This window comes from Acomys russatus, chromosome 22 (assembly GCF_903995435.1).
Source record: "Acomys russatus chromosome 22, mAcoRus1.1, whole genome shotgun sequence".
NCBI lineage: Eukaryota > Metazoa > Chordata > Mammalia > Rodentia > Muridae > Acomys > Acomys russatus.
The window spans coordinates 57388062-57402783 of NC_067158.1; the positions used below are offsets into that span (position 1 = coordinate 57388062).

The window sequence follows — 14722 nt, forward strand, 5'->3', positions numbered from 1 at the left end:
ATATAGAGGCTAAAATTGGAAAGAACAACACGAGTTTGAGGACATCTTGGGTTACATAGGAGTTCTTAGACAGACTGATCCAATGAGAGGCACACTCTCAGAAAATATGGAGGCAGAGCTGAAACAGGAGATGTCTGAACATTCCCTAATCACTCTGCAGTTCTTTCTGTCCTTCATTGGGAATTCAATGCCTTACTCACAGTTTTCAATGAGAAGTCTGTGGAAAATAAATTTTATGGGTCTGCTCACACATAAAGGAATGTATGATCTTGAAAGCCTCTACATTTCATAGGCCCAGAAAATGAATAGTTGAGATGGAACCCTCTAGGAAGTTTGGCCTCATCGATTCTATAGTTATTTACTGTATGTCACACTTCAGCCAGGGTCATTTGGCAAAGACCTTCATGAGATAAGGTCTCTTCCTGTGAGAAATATTCATATTTTACTTGGCCAGCCACTTGTCAAGGAGATTAGACATGATCATCTATCTCCTGCCCTTTCTTCAAGGCAGTGAGCGCCTAGGAATGTGATTGAATGAGTCACAGGCCAGCTTCCCAATGCTTTAATTCCTTCCTAGTTTTCTTTTAATACACCACCTTCAGAGAAGAATTCATCCCTCACTCCTTATTGTCACAAATTTATTCAGGTTTAGCTCATCTCCAGCCTGAGCACTTTCAATAGCCCTCAACTAGCTAAAGAAATTCAGTTTCCACCATTCAGTGTGTTACAGTGCTGTCACAGTTACAGCTGGCAAATGCCCATTAGAGCACATCACACTCCGGCCGAAAGCACACGGTGAGTATCTAATGTGCTATGCCTTCTTGCCTCTACCTACATTTCCAGAATTCCCCATCCCCTCCCCCAACACATTCTCTGATACTAATCACAATAAAACCATTTTATTTACATGCCACGTGTTTGTGAACTAACTAGTGCAATCCTTCTCATCCATATGCCCAACAGTCAACAATTTGCACGTCAATTTACTCACATTCTCCACCATGAACCTTCCATCCAATGCAGGCAGTTAGGGCCTTCTCTGGTTTAGCATTACCTTTTTATAAACAAATACTTAATATGTTCACTTTAATACGACTTGTACTTGAATCAGGTGCTGTGCAATGCATGTTTTGTCTTGTCACATTGATAAAACTTCAGAGCAACACCCTGCAATGATAATCTTTTATCCAATAACGTTTTAATAAAAGAATCTGAGCTATAAGAAAAACAGAACTACCTAATCACGAAGTTATTAACTATGAAGGATTTGTGAGAATGGAGTCCAGGTTTGCTAAAGAATGCTCCTCTTTAAACATGGCCTCCAGGTGTCTCCATTCACCTATTGTGAAAGGCAGATGATGCCTGAGTAGCCAACATGGCTTTAGGCTTGATGGAGAACGCACTGTGGATATAGTTTACAAAGTAGTCCTTCCTAGAAAAATTGCAGGCTTACATTTATTTAAAATTCTGGCTAAAAGAACTGCTCCTCATGACTTCATCAAGAAACAGCACTGAATATCAGACATGTGGAAGGCTTCACAGCAAAAGCAGACCAGCCCAGATTGGTAACACATACTTCCTTAGCATGACTGTCCTAACATTCGCTACTGACTTAACAGTGACTCTCTCTGGGGAACTGAAAGTTAACTGATAAGCATTGTCATCCGGGGACGTTTGTGTTGTCTTAATAATGGAGAAGTAGCTCACTAGTAGTTTACACTACCTTGTATCTTTTACTTAGCTGAATTAAGTTTATACACAAAAGTTATTTACTGGTAAGTAATGGGAATATACTTTTATTAATGTTAAATATTTTAACCAGACACTGAAATATTTCCTTAGTCATCTCTTATTTGTATTTCTCTCAGAGTGGTTTAAGTGGGGTTGACGGCGGATTTCTGCTGCTGAGTCAATCAGTATAGCACAGCACACCTGAAACGATAAACAACCTGACAAGGGTTATCTTTTCCATGCTCAGACCTTTTCTGACATGGAAAACAGGTAAAAAAAAATCTCAAAATATTTGTGTTGCCAGCACAAACTCATGAAACCAATACAAAGAGAGTAATAGAAAATAAACCAAGAGCTTCATGGTTTCTCTGACCAATGCTAGAATCCTAAAGAAGGTTAAGAAGACTACAACTATGATTGACGAACAACTCCGGGACACTCACTTACTCTTTACACTACACCTACTTTGAAGTTGTCCTTTTTCTATAAAATAAATACTCCTTGGGCAAGTTTATTGTAGTTGCTGAAACTGAGATTCTGTTTCCTGTACCTTTTTCTCATTGATAATTTCAAAGAAGAAACTTTGTAAGTGATGAGGTCCTGTTCCTACCATATTCCCAGCACTTGTGAATGGGAGTTCCTGGAACAGGCTGCTTGCATGATTAGCAGTCAGCAACATGGAGAGACTGGATTGCTACAAGTCCAGAGGCAAATCATCCTGGGCAGTCCTCAGCCTTTATAGCCACTTACTGACTACTCGTATATGTCACCTACAGTATATGTGGCTATTATGTAAATCGTTTGGAATCTGTGAATAGACTCCTTAGTTTCCACCAATTTTAAATGGCTATAAAGCTATCAGATAGCATCCAAAATGTATATCAGATATTTTCATGATTTGATGTAAGCCATGTACAATGTTTATATAAATGTATTTGATAAAGGTCTTGTTTTATTATTTACTTGAGTCTATTATTATAAACCCTTATAGGGATTATGGCATTAGAACACGGAGCTTGACATAATCCAAATCTGTGTTCTCAAGTCATGATCACACATACTTAGCTCCAGAATAGACTATTTAGTATCCTTTTTGAAGTAAGAATTGTGATTTTTTTTGTCAGCACAGTGTGAATAAATGCAATCAGAAAAAAGTTGTATTTGAAGAACCATGCTATATAGGATACAGGAATGAGTAGAAAAAAATCTAGATGACTGATATCTAAATTGCTTGATTCTGGTGAGATCATTTTCTACATGTGACTAGTTACAGTTATATGATAAATAAAAACAAATAAGATCTTGTCTCTTGTTCTGTCTCTCCTCTATAAACTAAATTTTACATAATTCATTAATCAAGGTTCTTCATTTTAAAACTTCAATCAATAAAATATGATAAACCACACTTTTATAGACCTAATATAATATTTGAATTAGGCAATTTTGTATCATAAAAACACTGAGATAAATATTCAAATAGGTGCTTAGAAGAGAGGGATCAACTCACTTATATCTACCAATTAATTTCAGCAGCATTAAAAATGGGACAACGAGACACTAAACACTTCTGCATATGTTAACCATCTATAAAATGTCTAGTCAAAAACTTAAAATACAAGTGTTTTACATGTTCAACTATGTCAGAACAAAACAACATTATTTTCTGATTGCTTTAATGTCGTCAGGAATGAACAACAGCCGTGGAGTAATGATTTGATAACAGTTAAGTCTAAGGAGTGAAGGTGTGGAAAGCTTTGTAAACCATTCTCTGTTTTTTTACTTGTTTCAAATTTGCATAATATGATTTTTTTGCATAATATGTTTTTAACAAAGTAATGGCAACAATGAAACCCAAGGAGATGCTTCAAAACTGCAGCCTTAGCAGAAGCTGTGACTGCTGCTCCTTCTTATGAGGCCACTGCCCTGCTGACGAAGCTGGCAGCTTCCCCTAAACCGTCACATTAAGAAAGAGAAATAACTGGCTTGCAGAGGGCATAAAGGAGTCTTTGTCTCTAAAAATCATTAAGGTGATTTTGGTTCATTTGTTTTCCAAATTGGCCACGAGTGCTCCAAGAGTTTTCAGGAATTAGTATTATTTTTTTTATTAATTTTGCAAAATAAAGTGAAAGACTGGCTATGAACAGCACAGGCTTTTTAGGCCTTAAACCAATTCAAAGCCTCTGGCCTACAAACACATGAAGTGAGCTGTGAAATCTGTGTGGCTGTAGACACGGCATACTGCCCAACGTGCCTCAGAGGTGACTGGTGAGGACAGTTAAGAGGAAAGCATTTCCCTAAAGACAAAGTGAGGAATCACAGAGAGCAATAGACAAGGGAGGCTAGTCAGTGGAAGAACCAAGCACTGTGACATGGACTTAATAAGAAATTCACTCTCTTGTAGGAAAGTACATTTGTCCTGTCTGTAGAGCAGTGTTAATTATGTAGATCTGTTTTCCATTTGCCCACTCTCAGAAGAAAGCTGTCACTAACATCAACCAGACCCTATTGCTTACTGAACGCATTGGAGACATATGAGATGTTAGCAGAAGGCACTGATGACAATTCTATAAGGAATCTCATTCAAACATCACATAATATCATGCTGAGCCTGGCAGGAAGGTAAAGGCAGGCAGGTGAGAGTTGAGGGTCTCCTTTTAGGCAACTATTAGAAAGTATGCATTTGCATAAAGGATAGTTCATGGTTGGAAGTAGGAACATGTGATGGTGGTACTATTACTGCTGTTGGGGTTTTATTGTATTTATTTATGTATTTTTATTAATTTGTGGTTCTTTTTATGAATGTGGTAGTTTGAATGAAAATTCCTCCACAGGTTCTCTAATTTTAATACTTGGTCCCCAGTTAATGACACTAATTGAGAAGGCTTAGGAGGTATGGCCTCGTTAGAGGAAGTACATCACAGGGGGTGGTCTTTGACAGAATCTCCACTTCAAGTTTACTCTCTCTACTTCTTGTTTGAAATTAAAGAAGCGAGTTCTGAGCTGTTCCTGCCACTATGCCTGGCACTTGCTGCCATAACCTATCTCTCAGTGATGGTGAGGGACTCATTTCTCTAGAACCATAAGCTCCAAATAAACTCTTCCTTTTATAGTTACCTTGGTCATGGTACTTTCTCACAGCAATATAAAAGTAACTGATACAATGTACGATTTATTTTGTGTGTGCGCACATACAGGTACACACACATACATATACATGGGCGTGCACCACGGCACACTTGAGGTCAGAGGACAACTTGAGAGGATAGGTTTTCTGCTTCCACCATTTGGATTCCAGGGCTCGAACTCGGGTCATCGGGGCTGGCAGCATGTGCCCTTTCCTCCTGAGCCACACTCATGGCTCTCAATTAAAATTGCAAAGTGGCTAAAGAGATAGACTGCTTAGACTCTTGCTCAAATTTTTTACAATGTGCTAATTTACAGAGATTGTGAATCAAAATATAATTTCCATCTAATAAAAGGAATTAAAAACATAAATATTAAATTCAAAATGAGACATCACCTACAATTTGCAACAGATTTAAAGCTGAGTTTCTAAGCTGGGTGAAGGCAGGGAGTAGGAGTTAGGGGATTCACACAGGCTGCTGCTTTGTTGATTTGTGCAGTCACTCGCTTAGCTCCCTGACAGCTCTTAGTCAAACGATATCTTTGCACAGTCTAACGCCAGAAATTCCCATCATACATGCATACTCAAAGAATTCCAGATGACTAGATTGAAGGTATTATGACCCAGATCAATTAAAGGTGATGCTGCAACATGCAGCAGTTACAAACGATCTCTTAGATTGGTGCATAAAAATGAAGAAATAATTTTTAAAGCACTTAATGGATAGAAAGCAAAACCAAACTACCAATATAGGCAAGACCAACTAAATAGATATTGATTTCCAAGCACATATTTAAAAATAAATAGCTTTGTTAAATATATGAGAATAGTTACTCACACACATATTATATGTGGTAAATAATTGTTTGTACGTACTGAGGTGCTATAGGCTAAATGGTATAAAACTTGAAAATATTGATAGACATAAGAATTTCTCATACAATGAGCACCATGGAGCATGAGGGTGTCCTGGAGTTGTCTGAGTTTAAATATCTACTTCACATAATGTCTTGTGTCCTGTGTTACACACATGATTCAAACACTACAACGTAACACTATTGTGGGCTGAGGAAGAAGGAGAGCCAGGAACTGTAATGAGGGAGGATATTATTTTGAGTGACTTGCATTAGGCACAGGATGTGCTGAGTAGCTGCATCAGCTGCCCAGCTCTGGAATCTTTGGCGAGCATCCCTAGGTAACTCCCTTTTAAATGTATGAAAGCACAGCCTTCCCAACTAGTGAAGGACGTTACAACTAGTGCAATATAGCATTCTTTTCGGCTTTAGTTAGCTAGAATGGAATTCGTTGTATGTAACTGGCCTCTCAAGAATATAGGAAATTTGAAAACCATTTTGTTTTTGTTTTGTTTTGTTTTAGTTGTTTGCTGTGTTGTTGTTAAGGTTGTTTTGGTTTGGTTTTGGTTTTTTTCAAGAAAGGATTTCTCTGTGTAGCCTCAGCTGTCCTGGACTAGCTTTGTAGACTAAGCTGGCCCCAAACTCATAGAAATCCACCTGCCTCTGCCTCACTGAGTGCTGCAATTACGGGAGTGCTTTACATAAGATTTTTAGTAGGATAAACGTCTGGAAACCACTGTAGCCATATGTTAAGACTGGTGTAACAAAGCGTCCTTAATTAAGTGGCTTGAAAAATACAAATCCACAGTTCTGTATATTGAAGTGTGTAACTAACTAAAGTGTTAGTGTGCTTGGATCATCCTGAAAACACAGTTCTGTATATTGAAGTGTGTAACTAAAGTGTTAGTGTGCTTGGATCATCCTGAAAACACTAAGGGACTATTCTTCCTACTCCTCTCTCCTAAGCCTGGTGCTTGTTGGCCAGTGTTGGCATTTGTTTGTGAATGCATGACAAATATCTCTGCCCTTGTGTTCAAGGGCCTGTATAACTATCCTTAATTTCTACTCAAATTTCCCATTTGGATATGGGCGCTGATAAATGAGAGTCTACACTAATGACTTCACGCTACTTGGTTGCCTCTGTAAAGACACCATAACCAGACAAGGTACAGAACTCGATGAGCACGTGACCAGGGCCCCAGCGTATCTTATTGAGAAGTTATTACTTAACCCACAAAACAGTGTGCACAGTGTAAAAACAGCCACAAAGCCATTTCCACTAGTCCCAAGAGTATAGTGACTGTGCTGAAATGGTGGGTAAATCTTTTCTCTCTCTACGCCTGGCAAATACTGGATATAAGTAATCTTCACAAATGTGAATGTTAAGTACCAAAGTATTATAATAATAAATATGGTTTGGTGGTGGCAGCTATAATCCAGACAGCTAGAAAGAACTGTTCATTATATAATCCAATTTTTTTCATATATCATGAAAAAACTAAGTATCATAATGGCTGTAGAATCTATTAGACTGATATTCTTATCAATCTAGTATCGGGGAGGGAGGAACAGGTATACTAATCTTCAAAAACTTTAATTCTAGGTTTCAAGGCATACTTATTCTTGAATCCACTGGTTGACAGCATTACTAACTATAGCAGGGTGTTTTTCTTCTGGTATACGGCCACTGTCGCAGGTAGGCTTAAAGTGATACATTCTACTGACTGACACGAAGGGCTAAGTGGAGAACATTGCTGGTTCTAATTTGATCTTAATTATAAGGTACTTGTCAATGATAACTAGGGGAAAACTTTGTCTTAATTTGAAATTAGAATTTGTTCCTGAGTAATAGCATGTATTAGAATGATGCCAAAAATCTGGACTCTTGAATGGATTTTACTATTGTAAATTGACCTGAAAGATTGTCACTAGGAAAAGCATTCTCTGAATTTTTGTCAGAAGGTCAGTAATGCCTTGGCTGAGTATATAAAATGGCCATTGTCTGGCCACTGTACAGTGGGCGTGTTTGTAGTTGTCTGCAATGATACAATGAGTTACCTTAGGCTGCCCCCAAACACGCTTGCATATATATGCAAACATGCACATCTGCACACACACATACCTAGACTTGTGTGGCCAAGTCATTCTTCAGCCATGAGCTGAACCTTCACACATGGCCATCATATTTGTTAATTGCATCGTTACACGTTGTGGTGGTTTGAAAGATAATGTCCCCCATAGGCTCATTTATAAATACTTTGCCCCCAGTTGGTGGAACTGTTTGGAAAGGACTAGGAAGTGTAGCCTTGTTAGAGGAAGTGTTTTACTGGGAGTGGACTTTGAAATTTTAATGTCAAGTCTGTCTCTGTCTCTGTCTCTGTTTCCCCCGCCCCTGTCTCCTCTTACTTGCTAGTAAGGATTTAAGCTCTCAGTTGCTGCTCCAGTGTCATGCATACATGCCTGCCTAATGTTCTGGAACTGTAATACACAAGTAACTAAGACACTAGGTGTTCCAGGCACATGGCATGCATCCTAAAGACAAGTCATGCGTATGATACAAACCCATATGCCATGGTCTGCTCATAAAGAGCAAGACTATAAGTATTTACTATTACACCTTCAGCACCTGGCAGTGATGTAACACTGGTCAAGGAACTCATGAATGTTTTTGATGGAATAATAGGATAATAATTAGGTAAGATTAAAACTGATCAACTGAATTTCTCTTAGTAGTTTTTATATTTCTGAATTTTCAAGACATTAAATGGGTTAGTAAATAAAAATTGTAACACTTTAATATACTCTACACATTTCCTTTAAGAAATGACAGTTTACCTGGGCCTGCAATGCCAGAACTTGGGGAGGTGGAGGTAAGCATATCTCTGTGAGTTCGAGGCCAGTCTGGTCTACAAAGTAAGTCTAGGACAGTAAGGGAAACCCTGTCTCAAGAAAATCTGTCTTGAGGAAATCCTGTTTCAAGACAGAGAAACCCTGTCTCAAAAAACAAACAAACAAACACACACATACATAAATAAATAAAGGAAAAGAAATGACAGTTGGACACCTAACCAAAACAGAAAAATATACCCTACTGTTATTAAATACAAATTATCTGGCATATATTACTTAAAGCAGTCTATGTGGGTAAAAAAAATAAAAAAGATACATTTCCACTATTGTTTGCACTAAGAAATATAGGGGAAAAAAAGAACACAAAAGAAGGTGTCTATATAATGATGCAAATTAACACTATAAGTCCAAAAACTCTGACATTTTTTCTCCTATTACAAATCAGAATCAGTATAACTGACTCAATCCACCCCCAAACCACAACCACCACACGATCATCCTCCACCATTCACCCCCAAACCACAACTGCCACATGGCCATCTTCCACCATTTACCCCCAAACAACAATCGCCATACAGCCATCCTCCACCATTCACCCCCAGACCACAACTGCCACACGGCCATCCTCCACCATTCACCTCCAAACCACAACCGCCATACAGTCATCCTCCACCATTCACCCCCAAACCACAACCACCACACGGCCATCCTCCACCATTCACCCCCAAACCACAACCGCCATACAGTCATCCTCCACCATTCACCCCCAAACTACAACCGCCATAAGGCCATCCTCCACCATTCACTATGCAGTTGCCGTGGAAGCCACGCCCTTATCAAACATGGAAATTGCTGTGGAACTGAATCCCAGTATCTTTATCCTCCACCTGCAAAGAGAAGTGCTATCTGTCTTCACCAACTGGAAGAAACGAGGTCATCTTGTTAAAGAATTATACCTAAAAGGCTGCCAGCTTTTCCCGGCTTTCTTCAAATACCTGGATTTCAGCCACCAGAAAGCGTATATTCAGAATATGTCAAAGAGTTTCAATAGGAACTGATTAAGTTGATGGCTAGCTGCTTTACTAGAATTGAAAATATATGTATTTGAATCTAAAATGCAGTCTTAAATTCTTGGCCAAATGCTCAAACATTTGGCAATGTCTGAGTCCACGTATCTCTTGCATAAAACTGTTAACAAGTGAAGCTGAAAACTCCCAACAAAAATGTAAATAAAAGAACACGCCAAGGATGTGCTTCGCCTGTGTACACTTCATAGGTTGAGGCAATTTTCTTGAAAACTAGTATTCTTACATTTTCGTTGTGAGCCATAGCCTTTAACGGCTGAGCTATCTCTCCAACTCAAACTAATCCTTTTAATATATAATAAAAATTGACCAATATTAGCATTAGGCTTGAAAGAATAAATTTTCCCAGGCACAGTAGATAGTCACGTGAAATAAAGTTGTTTTAATAGCATGTTGCAATGATAAACAGTAGGTGAGTAGTTTAAAAGTAAAGCTCATTAATGATGACAGAACCTTCCTGGGTAGTTTTGAGTAACTACTGCTTTCCATCTTCTACAAAAGAACTATAGTACTGAATGTCTTTCAGGTAAAAGATATTGGCTATGTATTTGGGGACTCAACTTAATAAATGGTAATAGTTGACACTTCTAGAGCATTTTATTTATGTCTGGTACGATTATGTGTTTGATGTAGATTATGTCATTTAACCATTATAACATATCTATAAAGTTGGTACTTCTATTTCCTTCAGTAGGAAAAATAAACTATTTTTCCAATATCCAAAAATCCAGAGACAGTAGTTTTCAAAGAATCTATGAAATATTAAATCACTCCTGGTGTTAATAATTTACTTCTAATGGCCAACAGTTTCCAGCATTACCTTTGGCAGACAGTACTGATTGCTTGTCCTCTAAATTATAAAATATGCAATTTTTCAAATAGCTGTGAAAGCAATATGATATAAAGCCCATAATCAAACGTTTTTCTACTGTAAACCATGAAAATACTGGAGTATTCCAACTAACTGGTAAAATCACATACGTTCTGGCTACTGAAGTCATTATTATACTGTTGGTATCCATGTGCCATATTATAATAGGGCAGTGGCTGCAACGTGGTAGGAACACTATTCTAATTAAGTGTTGACAAGGTGCTGCACTAGTGTTAACTAGTGACTAAGCACAAAATTAGTGAGGACCCTATTGGATGCCATCAAAATAAGTACTATTATTGTCATCTACGTCTGTTTGTTAACTCTCTCAAAGCAAAGTTAATAGGTAAAATCAATGTTGCTCTATTCATCACTGAGCAACAGTACCTGTGAAATGCCTGTTAGGAACTGAGATGATTCAGTTTAGAGTTGTTCAGCTTCACACATTTGTAAATGAGATCAATATAGACAGATGTTTTCTGATTCTAATTTCCATCAAAACTAAAACTTCATAATTTATTTTTAAGGGAATTATTATTGTTTTGCCTGGATGTGTATACTTATCTTGCTTACAGTGCCTAGTGCCTGTGGGAGCTATGAGAGGTCACTGCATCCCCTATAAATGGAGTATAGATTTCTGTAAGCCACTCTATAAATGCTGGGACCTAAACCATGGTCCTCTGCAAGAGCAACACATGCTCTTTAGAGTGGAGCCGTCTCTGTGACCTCACACCAAAACTAGTGTTTTATGCCTCATGCATTTTATTCCACAAACAATTTGTATATAAAGCCGGGCGTGGTGGCACACACCTTTAATCCCAGCGCTCGGGAGGCAGAGGCAGGCAGATCGCTGTGAGTTTGAGGCCAGCCTGGTCTACAAAGCGAGTCCAGGACAGCCAAGGCTACACAGAGAAACCCTGTCTCAAAAAACCAAAAAAAACCAACAACAACAACAACAAAAAAGAAGTGTGTGTGCATTCTTGTATGGTAGTTTGAAAGGTGACACCCACCATGAGTTCAGGTGTTTGAAGACATGGTGACGGCACTATTTAGATAGTATCTAGGCTCAGCTTTTGAGGTTTAAGAGCTACAGGTTATTGCCAGTCCACTTACTGCTTCCTCTTCATTTTTGCTTGGCCATTGAGAGCTACTTAGCAATGCAAACACAACAAAAGCCAGGTTACTTCCATTATAGGCTTTTAATGCTGTCCCCACCCCACTGAACAAGCTGGGCGGGGGCGGGGCAATGTTAAAGATTCTTGTATCTTGACAAAGTATTTTCCAGCTGCCACTTCCTTTGTTTTACTTTGTTCACCTTGGAGTCTTAGCTCCACTCAAGATATACCCACAAACCCCTGCGTATTAAAACTGTTAAGATGAGGTTTTGTGTACAAGTTGATTCAACACTCCACCTCTTCACACACACACACACACACACACACACACACACACACACACCTCTGTCCTCTTTTCTACTCTCCAATCCTGAGAGCTGCGCCCAGAAGCCAAAACTCAATTCTCCTCTCTGACTCCTGCCCAAAACACTGGGCAGGCCCATTGGGAGTAAGCAACAGAGGGAAGCCTGTCTTGTTACTAGTTAGTGCCTAACCCTAACCCTAACCCTAACCCTAACCCTAACCCTAACCCTAACCCTAACCCTAACCCTAACCCTGAGATCTCTTGACCTCAGCAGCCCTCATGTACTAGCTCCCGGAGGAGGTATTCTCGATGCTCAACCACCATCTCTTGAGTTGCCCCCTTCTGAAACCACAAGCTACTGAAGCTCCTGCCTCTGTGCAGGACCACACCACAGGAGACAATCCTGGCACGCACGGTGTTGTCTTCATGCCAGTTTGCTCTTTGGAGAAACGCTCAAATAAACCGACCCCTTAAATTCACATCTTATCAGATAAGTGCAAGAGGGCCTACAGGCGCAAACAGCACTGGGTCACCTAACTCTATGCAGTGTAGGGTGCCCAGAGCATCCTGGAGCTAGGCGGAGCAAGAGGGCAGAATCAGTAAGTTCAGGAAGATAACCTAAATCCAGGAATAGGGGAAGGAAGCAAGCGTACTCCGCACTGCTCAAGAGTTGCCGGCGGGCGACCTGCCCGTACAGGTTAGCCGGCTAGCCGCCAGGGCACTCCACCAGGGGACACCCCTTCCCGGCCACAGCAGGGTTTCTCCCGCTTCAGGCCCGCGATAGCGGAGAGCGGGTGTGAGATGAACACACAGGTAGGTAGGCTGCTAACTTACGGAAGAAGATGTATTCGGTGTAACTGCTCCAGATCTTGTCGTCTCGGTACTGGTTGACAAAAGCGGCGGTGCCGGAGGAGTTGCACGCCACCATGTGGAAGCCAGCCTCAGACAGTCGGTCGAACGCCTGCTCCAAGTAGGTGAACTTGAGGTAGAAGCGGGATGTGTACTTCTCGGGCTGACGGTCAGGGTCTCGACTCTCATTAAGAGTGTCCCCAAAGACCTCCTTGGCCAGGGCTATGCGGCCGCACACCATGATGCGCGCCACGCGCCTGAATTTGGCATCTGCTTGGTTGTCGCGCACTGTGGTGTAGGAGCCACGGTAGCCCAGGGTGAGGAACCCGGAGCGCTTGTCCGGAGCGCTGCTGCCACCGACAACGCCACCGACACCGTGCGCCCCAGAGCCTGAGGGCGCGCCGGCCGCCGCCCCACGCAGCAGCAGTGCGTCGCTGCTGCCCTGGGAAATGTTATCCTCCAGGTCGCTCTGGCAGCCCTCGTCGTTGAGCGAGTTCTGCTTGGTGACCTTGGGAGACAGGAGCTTAACCAGGTCTGTGAGCTGGAAGAACTCCGCCTCGCGAAGGAGCCGCTCCTTCTCGGGGAAGTGCTCCGGCAGCGCGAGCTGCTTGTCGCGCAGATAATCCAGCACGTATCTAAAGAGGAAGCCGTCGCGGTCGATGAAGAAGCGCGCGCGGCTGTCCCTGGGCAACTCGCCCCGGCGCCGAGCGCCGCCCCGGGGACTAGAGGGCGAGAACATGCTGGCCAGAGTGCTGTCCGGGACGCTGAGCAGAGTCGAATGCTTCGTCACATAGACCTGGCCGCCAACATTCAGCTCCACTACCTCGGGGAAGGGCGACGGAGCGCAGGGCCCCGGGGCGGCGGCCAGCTGAGCGCCGGGAGAGCTAGTCGCGGACACCATCTCGCTGATGGGGAGGATGGTGCTGCCGCCACTGCCCGTGTCCTTCAGAGCCATGGTCCCCGCCGCCCGCCAGGTGACCCAGGGCGAGAGGCACTGCGCGCTTCCCAGAGCCTCGAGGTCCCCTGTCCTCGGCGTGTGTGCGCCCAGGCACACGGCACTCTCTGGCTAGCTGGCCGGCGCGGTCTTCTGGGCACTTAGCGTCGCTCAAGGTCCCCGGCAGCAGCGACGGCGGCGGCGGCTCCCGCGCTCCATCGGGGAGAGACTCTCAGGAAAGGAGCTCCGCGGGCACGGCTGCTCCTTTGGGGCGACCTGCTGCAAGTGTGTGAGAGACTTGGAGAGGTTCCGGGGCTGCGCGCCGCTCTCCAAGGGGGAGGGGCAGGAGGCGGGGCCCAAGCACCGAAAACTCTGCCCAGGCTCGGGAGCCCGCGCGCCTCAGCCGGCGCCCGCACTACCTACTCGCAGCCGGGGAGGTGGGACTGACGTCAAGCTCCGAACTGGGACTGGAGCCACATCTGTCACTTAAAGGGATAGTCTCTGGAGCTGGCTGTGCGGCTCCGGAGCTGGGGAGCAGGGAGGGAGAACAGAGTCAAAGGGAGTGGATGACAAAACCTGAAAGGACAATAAAAAGAATTGGACTGCAACTCTCCTTTCATCGGAGTCTCATTTGTTTTCTCTCCCTTTTCTGCCCTCTCCTCTACCCATTCTTCCTTATTTTTCCCCTGGTAGTTCCCCTTGAGGTAGTCTTACTTTCTTCAAGGCGAGGACCTATAACCGGACTCCCAGTTCCCAAAGCTACAGATATTGGTATTTGGGCAGCGTTTGCTAAAAGGCTGTGAGCAAGGCAGGTTTGAATTCCAGCTAGTGGCTTTTTAAAATGATAGATAGATAGATAGATAGATAGATAGATAGATAGATAAACAGACAGATAGAAAGCAAACTCCCCTTTCCCTATCTCCTGGGATTAAATGACATGATTGCATGTTCAATTGATGCTCTACATCCTATTAGAGTTTTTAAACGCTTAAGTTTGATTCCATT

At 42.2% G+C, this 14722-nt stretch overlaps 1 protein-coding gene across 1 annotated transcript in view; it reads right to left on the reverse strand.

Moving 5' to 3' along the window:
* Positions 1–14282, reverse strand: part of Kctd8 (potassium channel tetramerization domain containing 8) — a 229322-nt gene extending 215040 nt beyond the window's left edge. The window contains 1 exon segment of the mRNA XM_051164731.1: positions 12769–14282. Coding sequence (XP_051020688.1) covers positions 12769–13738 — 970 coding nt within the window. The 5' untranslated portion in view covers positions 13739–14282.
* Between the last annotated feature and the right edge of the window lie 440 nt (positions 14283–14722).